Source organism: Urocampus carinirostris, chromosome 15 (genome assembly GCF_059441175.1).
Source record: "Urocampus carinirostris isolate Australia breed hairy pipefish chromosome 15, RoL_Ucar_1.0, whole genome shotgun sequence".
Classification (NCBI taxonomy): Eukaryota; Metazoa; Chordata; class Actinopteri; order Syngnathiformes; family Syngnathidae; genus Urocampus; species Urocampus carinirostris.
In genome coordinates, this window is record NC_142363.1 from 32,728,298 (window position 1) to 32,740,304 (window position 12,007).

Sequence of the window (12,007 nt, forward strand, 5' to 3'; positions counted from 1 at the left end):
AAATGCTGTACAATTCAGTATAGTACAGGGTTGAGCATGGACGTAACTAGCTCGTGTTTGGGGGTGCCCAAGCACCCCCAACTATTTTCCTTAATAAAGGACAAGATAGGCTTTAATGTGATAATAGGCAATGGTTGGCGCGTGTGGGGCACAGTTCTTAGGTCATGGGTTTAAATCCAGCTACCGACCTTCCTGTGCAGAGTTTGCATGTTCTCCCTGTGCTTGCATGGGTTTCCTTGGGCACTCCGGTTTCCTCCCACATTCCAAAAACATTTCAGGTTAATTGACCGGTCCAAGTTGTCCCTAGGTGTGATTTCTCTGTCCCTGTGTGCCCTGCAACAGGCTGGCAACCAGTTCAGGGTACCAGAAGATGGCTGGGGTGGGCTCCAGCACCCCCGCGACCCTACTGAGGATAAGCGGTGCAGATAATGGATGGATGGATGGTGATAGAAAATAGTAAAGCAAAAATGTGAACAAGTTTGCGTCAGAAACACACCACTGCCTTGAAATGGTTCATTCCATTTGATTCCTGGTGTTGAGCACACTCGTCTTAGTCAATCTTACATCATTATTTGCAAAACTATTGGAAGCCCATGTCTGACTCCAAATTTATTTTGAGGCGTACCAAGTTATTAACTTGTGTACTCGATTTAGCTTTTTTTTTTATTATTTCCCATTTTTATCTCAGTAACGGAAACAATGACGTATTTTAATCGTCTTTAAACTTAACCGCATCTCGTGACCAGGAAGTGGACGCTTCATTCCACTGGGGAGCCACGTTGGTGTTTTCGCGTCAAGCCACTTAACAACGCCGATGATCGACAACCGAACTATCCAATGACATCTCGTCTCTATAGTAAACAAAGCCACTCCTTAACCAATCACGGGGTTGTTTACCACGACCGTCGATACAATTGGTCCACAATTCAGCCAATTAAACACTTCCTAAAACATGCTCGCGTCACTCCACAACACGACCAATCCGCTTCACTGTTATTAAACCCGACTGTTTCCGCGCTTCCCTTTGAGTGACACGTACAGGGTCCAATTGGGTTGTGCTGAGTACACCACTTCCGTGATTGACATTTTATCCTCCAATTGGAGTCGGGTTCAACCAACGCATGGTTTTCCTCGTCCAATTGGGTCATGGAAACAAGGCGGGGCTTCGGTTTGGAACCTGGGCGAGTTTATATAGAGGAAAACACGGCGTTCTCTTCCTAACTGGCGTTGATATAAATGTGAAGAAATTAAGGCGACTATAGTATAAACTACTTTAAGTTTATAAATATTATTTTTTTCGTATGTGAAGATTTACACCGCCGACGTGTGGCATGTAAAAGGAAATACTTCACTAATGAGCCAGCCTTCCAAATGGAAAGGGAGCTTCTTTTGGGAAAAGTGAGCATTTCTTTGGCGCTTCTCTTGCTCCTCAAGGCGACGGTCGGACTGGGAACCGGGGACCCTTCGGCCTTCGTCGGCACGGAGCCCCGACTGGCCGGCCGGGGCTCGAGCCATGGGGCGGTGAAGCTGCGCCCGGACCACGTCGCGGGGGACGTGACTGTGGAGGACGACGAGAGCGGGGGACCGTCTTCCGAGGACGAAGGCTCCTGCGGGGGGAGACGACTACCGAGTGCCCCCATGAGGAGGTAGGAATCACGGATTTTATTGTTATTGATAACTACGAAGGGAATATTGTTTACAACGAGATTAGACGTGACACTCCAGGATAGACCTGTAATAAAGGACTTCTATATAGAGACGAATAAGTTGAAATGGGGCTTGCTGACTTTCCTAAATTGCAACAAAAACTAGTCCCATAACATAAACTAACAGCAAAATACTTCCAAAATGCGTGTAGAGAAACATAACCTGAATTTGCAAAGGAAATACAATCAGATTTGTCCTTTTCTTCACAATTTTGTGTACTTGTATAGGCAACGGTGGAGAAACGTCACTCAATAACTGAAGTAAATAACCAAATTCACATTTTCAAGAATTTATCGAACACATTTTTCATTTTTTTGGGCTGCAAATGTCCTAATTTAAGTATTTTATGCATTTTGTTGTGGTCACTAAATGTGGGTGATGTGGCTGCAGGGATGAGGCGACAGTAACAAGTCCAGGCAAGTCTTGGAAATGAATTATTTCCCTTTTTTTTTCTTTCAAAAGTTCAAGAGTCTGATTATACACTAAATTGTGCTTTAATATATGCACAAATATTCCGAGGTGGATTAAGAGATAATTTGTATTTTAATGTCGCCTTCGCTGCACGGAGAGTCTTAGCAGCGAAAGCCCGTTAGTTAAATATGTGATTTTTGAAATAGCTTATTCAAATGTGTCTTTTTTTAAGGTTTTGGAGTTTGATTGTAAAATAAAACTGTGGTTTAATGTATGCACAACTGTTCGGCGGTAAATTGAGAGCAAACTGAGTTGTATTTGTAATGTTATAACACTTAAAAGGGGCGTCTTCACGAGCAAAGCCCATTCTATAAATCAGTGATTATGGAATTACTTATTTAAATTATGGGCAGGGTTGGGTAGGGTTACTTTAACTGGATTACTTTTAATGACTTTTGGATGACTCCAATACCAAATATGCTAATAAAAGACAAAAGAAACTAAATATGAATAAAATGATGACTCACAACACGTGGTAAGCTTTCTCTCCTGGCTTTGATCTCCGGCAAAACGAACATAAAATTTGACAGAAACAAAATGAAAATAAATCCAAACAGCTTGCCGACATCTTTTTTGCCGTTCCATGTATTCCGTTACTCCCCGAGCCTGCACAAAATGTAGTCATTTTGTTCATATTCAGTTTATTTTGTCTTTTATTAGCATATTTGGTATTGGAGTAATCCAAAAGTCATTGAAAGTAATCCAGTTAAAGTAACCCTACCCAACCCTGATTATGGGGTTTATTGAAAAGTGTGATTAGTGTCTGAATTGTCGTTTGATGTATGCACATCCATTCGGTTACAAGTTATAAGGAAAAGGATACTTTTTTTGTAATGTTACCCTAGAGCAGGGGTGTCAAACTCATTTAAGCGCGGGGGGCCACACGATAGAACAAACATTCTCTCGGGGGCCGGTTTAGTAGATTAGAGAGAAAGAAAAAAAGAGAGAAAGAAATAAGAGAAAGATAGGGAGAGAAAGGTAGAGAAGGTGGGGCAAGGAAGAGAGAGCGTGAGAAACAAGAGATAAAAACAGAAATAGTGAGAGAGGGGCAAAGAATGTAATCCAAAGAGAAATAGAGAGAAAAAGAGGAGAGTAGGTGAGAAAGGGGAAAGATGGAAGGGGAAAGCGAGAGAGAATGAGAGTAAAGGAAAAAATGAAGAGAGAGCAAAAGACGGTAAACAAAAGGTAGACAAAAAGGAACAAAAAAAAGGGAAAAAGAGACAGCGAGTGAAAGAGAGCAAGATAGAGAGAGTGAGGGAAAATGGAGGAAGAGAGAGAGAAAGAGAGATTAGAGAGAGAGAAATACAAGTGCAGCGTTTGTGAGAGGCACCTTGTTTTGGCAACATCAAGTGGACCTATTTCAACTTACAGCTCTCTTTCTCTTGCGCTTCTCTGAGCGTTATCTCGCGGGCCGGATCCAATCCCCTAGCGGGCCTGATCCGGCCCGCGAGCCGCCTGTTTGACAACTGTGACCTAGAACCTAAATTGTACTCATGCATAATAGTTACTGTGGGGAGTCGGCCTCCAAACGTTTTGAGGATAATCAAGATGCTAAATGGTAAATGGTCTGCATTTCTATAGCGCTTTTCAAGTCAATGAAGACCTCTCAAAGCGCTTTACAATGTGCTTCCCACTTACCCATTCACACACACACTCACACACACCAATAGGGAGTCGGCCTCCAAACGTTTTGAGGAAAATCAAGATGCTAAATGGTAAATGGTCTGCATTTCTATAGCGCTTTTCAAGTCAAAGAAGACCTCTCAAAGCGCTTTACAATGTGCTTCACACTTACCCATTCACACACACACTCACACACCGATAGGGAGTCGGCCTCCGAACGTTTTTAGCATAATCAAGATGCTAAATGTTCTGCATTTCTATAGCGCCTTTCAAGTCAATGAAGACCTCCTAAAGCGTTTTACAATGTGCTTCACACTTACCCATTCACACACACACTCACACACCAATAGCGGCCATGCAGCCATGCAAGGCGCCGACCTGCTTATTGGGGGCATTAGGGATTCAGTGTCTTGCCCAAGGACACTTCGACATACAACACGGAGGACCCGGGAATCGAACCTACGACCTCTTGATCCCAAAACGAGCGCTCTACCTCGTGAGCTAATTTAGGGAACACTGATGTAAGTTGAATGCTTAAGAAGTGCTGTCCGCACCCAGCACTGGACTCCTTTTGGATGTTGGGTTTTGGTCAGGGTTAGACAAGATTTAGTGCAAAAATAAAGGTCTATAATTCATTAGGTAGTTTAGTCCATCCAATAATTTGGCCAAAATAAATAAATGTAGTTGTTGTTGTGTTTACTATTTCTATTGTTATATCATTGGTGTATTTAAGAGGGAAGATGAAGGGGTCAGGAATATAGGCAATTTGCTTCTTACTACCCCTTTTCGAAAATTATGTAACATTATTTTGTTGTTGAGTTATTGTTTTCGTTTTGTTTTTTATTTTAATGTTCGAATAAGGTTTTCATTCATTCAATCAAGCGTGTGTGTTTGTGATTGAGAGAGAGCAAAAATAGAATGCTATAGAGGAAGTGATTTGCTCTTATCATAACTTCAGTTGGTCGATCTGGCTCTAAATGTGGTCAAAATTTAGCTCCTCAAAAGTTATTTTCAATGTCTTGAGAAATGTATTTTTCAAGTCAGGTCATGTTTATTTGTGATACCCTTAATCCCAAGGAGTCTCAAAGAGCTGCACAGACCACATACTATTGCAAACTACAGACTATCATGACACCATCCCCTGATCTAAAACCTACATGAGGGCAAGGGAAAAGTCAAAAACCTCCAGTTAAGTCAAGTTATGTTTATTTGTGACACCCTTAATCTCAAGAAGTGTAAAGGGGCTGTACAGACCACAGATTATTGCAAACTACAGACTATTATGACACCATCCCCTGATCTAAAAGCTACATGAGGGCAAGGAAAAACTCAAAAACCTCAAGTCAAGTTATGTTTATTTGTGATGCCCTCAATCACTAGAAGTCTCAAAGGGCTGCATCAGATTATAACAAACCACAGACTATTATGACACCATTCCCTGATCTAAAACCTACATGAGGGCAAGGAAAAACTCAAATACCTCAAGTCAAGTTATGTTTATTTGTGACGCCCTTAATCAGAAGGAGTCTCAAAAGGCTTCACAGACCACAGCTTATTGCAAACCAAAGACTATTATGACACCATCCCCTGATCTAAAACCTACTTGAGGGCAAGGAAAAACTCAAAAACCTCAACATGAGGAAAATTTCCAATGATAATTGTGTGTATGATCTTTTGATAACCAATTAACAAATCCTGAATAATATTTAATACATTTTAACTCCTTTTCAACGTTTTTTTCCCAACTTTTTTTTCTGGTTGGCGTCTACCTATTAACGTCATTTAAAAAAAAAAAAAAAGACAATTCCAAGTATTAAAGTCACTGGTTTGGTTGAATAACCAATACTATTGTCAGGACCAGAACGGAAACAGTACCCACTTGCGTTGCGTTTCTCACAAGTTTCATTGGAAGAAAGAGAAAGGGTGTGCCCACGATCCGGTGATTGCTGGACGCGGGAAGCAGGTCGCTCTGAACGCAGAAGTGGATCTTCCATGTCGAGCGATGGCGGTGTCGGGAACGAAAACTGGTCAGTAGCCAGGACAGGAGAGCAAAAATGTGGTCGGGGACGTAAGCAAGTCGTAAGCCAGGAAAGGAGAGTAGACATGTTCGGGGACAAAAGAGGTCGAAAGCCGGGACGGGAGAGTTGACGTGGTCAGGATCAAAAACGGGTCGAAGCCGGGGGACAGACAGGAGCAAAAAACAGGTGGGAGTCGGGGTTGAAAAAGGCTTGCCTAGCGTAAACTGAGGTTCGCAGACGGACTGACAAAAGGGGGCTGGTCGGAGTGGGTATAAATAGGGACAGGGAGCCAATCAGAGTCCGAGGCAATTGGTGCCAAAGAGGCGGGCACAGTGAGTCACATTAGTAATCATGACAACTATGCGATTTTAGATTCCAAATGTTTAGTCATGAATACTTAAAACATTGTGTGCAATATCCATTTAGATAATTGATTACCCATAAATGACACGGTCCAAAACAAAGTATTAGAATTTCTCTCTGGAGCTCTTTTTTGGCAAAATTTTGTGAAATTGTCATAGCAGTTGCTTAAAATACTCCCTAGAGAGAGTTAAGTTGGATACAAAAAAATTCAAGTAGCCATGAAAAAAACAGTTTTGTACAAATCTGCACCTTAGCATTTATAGCTACGCTGCTTTTGAAACTTGTTTTGTTATATTTTCAAATGATTTAATCCGTTTTCATTTATAAATGCTTACTAGCAACCTCAGTCTTGTTTTGTATTTTGTTTATCAATTAAAAATGGGAATCATTACTATCATCAGTAAAAAGTTATTCAGAATCTCAAGTTTATAGTGCAAAAAGTTCCAAAACATAGCTCCTCTACGAGGTGTGAGATGCTCCACTCGGGCATCGATTCAATCCCGCCCGTCGCTCGCCTCCCGTCTGCCGCAGTGTGTTGTTCCCGCCGACCCTCTCTTCACCCCCGGGGTAAATCTCCCTCCACCGTTAAATTATTCTCTGTGTGGTATTTTAAACACGCCCGCTTGTCCGTGTCTTTTTCGCCGGGATCAAAAAAAACGGATCAAAAGGTTTTCGAAGGCGTCTCCACCGTATTGAACTCGCGTTCAATTTCCTGTCCGACTTTTTTTATGGACGAGGTCTCCCCGTGTAAAGAACCCCAGGAGCGTGGTCGCGTTCGGCTACGCTAACGCCGGCTGAGATTCGGATTTGTTTTATCTCACGTCGGTTCGCTCCACTCGTGGTACAACTTTACCGTCGAACTCGATTTCAAGGGAATTTGACTCTTTTTTCCTTTTGATATTAAATTGTGTGTGTCGTAAAAATCCACTAATTGATGGGCGTCGGAAAAAGAACATTTTTACACCTCCCTGAAATATTCAAGCATAACACACCCACAGTAATATGAAAAAGTATGGAAAACTTTTGGAACTTTTTCTCATTTCTGCATGAAAACATCGTGAAATGTGATTAAATCTTTGTCAAAATCACACAAATACAAAACCAGTGTCCACTTTAACAAAATACGCAAACATATTTAAAGGTTTCTATGTATAAATGAGGATAGCGGGCAAACAATAACATAAGGGTGAGGAATAAGTAACCAAACTATCACATTTATTAGTACTGTCACGGTTGCCATGGTGCCCAATTGGCTCCACCCGTGCAGCTTGTTGACAGATCTGTACAGCTCTTTGAGAGTTCTTGTGATGAAGGGCATCACCAATAACCGCGACTCGACTTGACAGAATGATCAAAAACACGTCATCTGTTTATCAAGCAGAGCCTCGGAATTTTTCGCAAGATCAAAACTTTTGAAGAGAAGACAACAATGGCATAAAAACAACAAAGACAATAACAAACACTCTGCCCATCACGGGGATCAAACGACCTCAGGAACCAGGGAATTATTTCCGAAAGACATGGAAGGAAACGTTTCTTTACGATAGAGTCGTCGGGGATGTCTCGTTTTGGGTCTCCTGAACGCAAGCAAGACTTTACGTTGTCTTTGTTATCGACACCCCCACCGTAGACCGCAAACTACCCCCACTTCACCTCGTTGCTAACCTGGTGGAAACTCCTCCGGGGTTGCCACGCGTTCCAGCTTTCCATCCATCTGTCGGGAGGATTGCCCTAGTCACAATAGCAACAGGATACTATCGTAGAAGACCGGGGCAGGATCAGGACCCAAACGCGTGACGTTTCTCACACAAGTCTTTTATTTTACGGGAAATGGGGAGTCATGCACGTTAGGAAGCGGTATGGCGTGGAATGACAGGAAGCCAGAGGCCGACGAGATCGATACCAATTGCCCGAGCAGATATCGGACAGATAGGGTCGATCCCGGATAGGACGGGACAGACAGTATTGGTATCAAAACAAGATATCAAAATTAAACAGGACAAACTCGACGGGAATGAAACTGGAAACCGATATTAAACAACGGGACGGACAGGATTGATATCAAAACAGGATATCGAAATTAAACATGAAAAACTAGACAGGAACGAAACTGGAAACCGATTTTAAACAGGACAAAATAAACGGAAACAATACCGGACAGGAAATACCAACGGGAAACAGGACCGAGTCAAAACCCACGTCTTGCGGGGCGAACGTTCGTTGACGGACTGACAAAGAGTGAGAGCACTGAGTTTAAATAGACGGAAAGCCAATCTGTCAACGAGCCGCAGCTGGCGCAACAAGGGCGGGCCCAATTGGGGGCCATGGCAACCGTGAGAAAGAGAAATAGAAAGAGAGAAGGGGAAAGCAAAAATGACAGGAAGCCAGACGCAGATGAGATCGATACCAATTGCCCGAGCAGATATCGGACAGATGGGGTCGATCCCGGATAGGACGGGACAGACAGGATTGGTATCAAAACAGGATATCAAAATTAAACGGGACAAACTCGACGGGAACGAAACTGGAAACCGATATTAAACAACGGGACGGACAGGATTGAAATCAAAACAGGATATTGAAATTTAACTGGACAAACTAGACAAGAATGAAACTGGAAACCGATTTTAAACAGGACAAAATAAACAGAAACAATACCGGACAGGAAATACCAACAGTAAACAGGACCGAGTCAAAACCCACGTCTTGCGGGGCAGACGTTTGTTGTCGGACTGACAAAGGAAGAGTGAGAGCACTGAGTTTAAATAGACGGAAAGCCAATCTGTCAACGAGCCGCAGCTGGCGCCACAGGGGCGGGCCCAATTGGGGGCCATGGCAACCGTGAGAAAGAGAAATAGAAAGAGAGAAGGGGAAAGACAGGATATACCAACAGGAAACAGGACAGGGTCAAAACCCACGTCTTGCGGGGCTAAGGTTTGTTGCCGGACTCGCTGCCGGAGCGTGACAGGACTGGGTTTAAAAAGGGACAGGGAGCCAATCAGCGGGCACAGGGGATTCAAATCGGTTATCCTGACAGTAGTTTTGTAAATCATTTGTAAGTAGAGACACTATTTGAATGTAAATGCCATATTCAGTTCAAAGTTCCGCAAAAAATGTTTTTTTTTTTTAAATGTAAGAGCATCAGAACATGAAACAAATACATATTAAAATCAGATTATTGCACAATAAACCTAAAACAAGAGGCATATCATGTAAAATAAACTGAATCTTTGCTTACTGGTCCCAGGTTCCTTGAAAAACTGATCCAATGACGTCTGCTTTTGTCATCTTTGGATGTCTTAATAATGAGCGATATGCCGACCTTCTGCAATTCTCCTGTGTGATTCCTTTCCATATTTCTAAGACTTTTGCCAAAATGTCTTTAATTTTGGCTGCTGGAATAATGGCAGCATCCTCCTTCTTGTTGTCTCTGAACTCCTCCTGCACGGCAGACATTCGGGCAGACATTATTTCAGACACTGCTATTAAGCAAACAAACACAACTAGACCATCAATTTAATACAAAGTCAACAGTGACTAGCCATATTAATGCTAACATTGCTAATTGCTAGTGAGCTTATTAGCTTTAGCAGCTTGCTTTGTTCGCAAATAGCATTATTCAACATAACAATTGTCTTGTCGTTTTAAAGGAGGTTGTTTTAGCGCTCGTAATACCAAGTTCAACTGACGCTAACAGAACGAATCGATTCAAATTTAGTCAGAAAGTTTTGCTAGCTGTCATTCTCTTTTCTATCCCGTGCCCCGCATTTCCTGTCCTCCATGAATATTGCAGCCCAACGCTTTTGATCACGACTCCTGTCAGCTGCTCACCTGTAAACGTGGCATTCTACGGGGCCCCGGGGCCCCCGGGGCCCTAGAGATGTCGCCTTGACATGCACGCGCATGAATCATGCATGCGTTTTGAACACCGGCACGGTCCCTGTGTACGGCTTGTTTGTTCAGTCGTCCCGTCGGCGCCTTGAATCAGTCACTCGCGTGGTAATGTTTTGTTTTTTAAATGGGTGAGAATCTTAAAGGGACAGTGTGTGTGAGGTGACCACTAGATGTCGCTGCATTGTGTCGTGCAACTGAAAACGAGTACTAAAAAGACTCCACGTGACCAGGCTGCTGCGTTTTCTTCTTGTTTCTTTGCACGGCCTTTTGTAAGGTTTTTTTTTTTTTTGGGGGGGGTACCCAAAGAAGATTGATTACAGACGTTTATGTAAAAGAATTGCAAATTCCGAGTCTTTTAAAAAAAAAAAAATCACGTTTATATGATATGTCGTGTATTTTTGTGATTTAGCATACTCAAATCATTCCCAGAGCCTTGATACTTACCAATGAGCCCTATGTCCCTATGTATGAGTCCCTATGTAAACCCACTCCTATCTGTCTCCTATTGTCAGTCCGTCTGCGAACCTCAGTTGACACTAGGCAAGCCTACCACCTGTTTTTCGCTCCTGTCTGTCCCCCGGCTACCTAACTTTAACCCAAACCGTTTATATCGTTTTTAAAAATAAAATAAAATATGAAAAACTTGTTTTTACGTTTTGGCACTCGGGGACATAGCATGGCCGCTATTGGTGTGTGAGTGTGTGTGTGAATGGGTAAGTGTGAAGCACATTGTAAAGCGCTTTGGGAGGTCTTCATCGACTTATAAAGCGCTATATAAATGCAGAACATTTACCATTTACATTTCACGTTTATATGATTTGTCGTGTATTTTTGTGATTTATCATACTGAAATCATTCCCAGAGCCTTGATACTTACCAATGAGCCCTATGTCCCTATGTATGAGTCCCTATGTAAACCCACTCCTATCTGTCCCCTTTTGTCAGTCCGTCTGCGAACCTCAGATGACACTAGGCAAGCCTTTTTTGACCCGGACTCCCACCTGTTTTTCGCTCCTGTCTGTCCCCCGGCTACCTAACTTTAACCCTAACCGTTTATATCGTTTTTTTTTTTTTTTTTTTAAATAAAATATGAAAAACTTGTTTTTACGTTTTGGCACTCTGGGACAATGCTTCTAAAACTCATTTATACGTTATGGCATCAAATGAGTTAATTGTTTCCGAGGTGCTTTTGGAACACCCTGTATTTGTTTTTGGGTCTCTATTGGCTCTTTCCAAAATTTGGGTTAGTGTGTTATATGGCATTAGCTCAGGAGGTAGAGGGCTTGCCTTGGGATCAAAAGGTCGCAGATTTGATTCCCGGCTCTGTGTTATACGTCGAAGTGGCCTTGGGCAAGACACTGAATCCCTAACTGAGGTTCGCAGTTGGACTGACAAAAGGGGACATATAGGAGTGGATTTAAATAGGGACAGATAGGTGCCTTGCATGCTGTGATTGGTGTGTGAGTGTGTGTGTGAATGGGTAAGTGTGAAGCACATTGTAATGCACTTTGGGAGGTATTCATTGACTTGAAAAGCGCTATAGAAATGCAGACCATTTACCATTTAGCATCTTGATTATCCTCAAAACGTTTGGAGGCCGACACTCTATTGGTGTGTGTGTGAATGGGTAAGTGTGAAGCACATTGTAAAGCGCTTTGGGAGGTCTTCATTGACTTAAAGAGCGCTACATAAATGCAGACCATTTACCATTTAGCATCTTGATTATCCTCAAAACGTTTGGAGGCCGACTCCCTACTGGTGTGCGAGTGTGTGTGTGAATGGGTAAGCGTGAAGCACATTGTAAAGCGCTTTGGGAGGTCTTCATTGACTTTAATAGTGCTATAGAAATGTAGACCATTTACCATACCAGCTCAGTAGCCTAGATGGTAAGGCGCCCGCTTTGAGACTGGGAGGTCGGTGGTTCGCGCCCC

At 42.6% G+C, this 12,007-nt stretch overlaps 1 protein-coding gene across 1 annotated transcript in view; it reads left to right on the forward strand.

Annotated features, from left to right (window-relative positions):
• The first annotated feature begins 1,202 nt into the window (after positions 1 to 1,202).
• The window catches only part of eif2ak3 (eukaryotic translation initiation factor 2-alpha kinase 3), a 71,523-nt gene continuing 60,718 nt past the window's right edge, over positions 1,203 to 12,007 (forward strand). Inside the window, exon 1 of the mRNA XM_088354477.1 lies at positions 1,203 to 1,646. Within this exon, the coding sequence (XP_088210603.1) occupies positions 1,372 to 1,646 (275 nt within the window). The 5' untranslated portion in view covers positions 1,203 to 1,371. The remainder of the gene's footprint in view (positions 1,647 to 12,007) is intronic.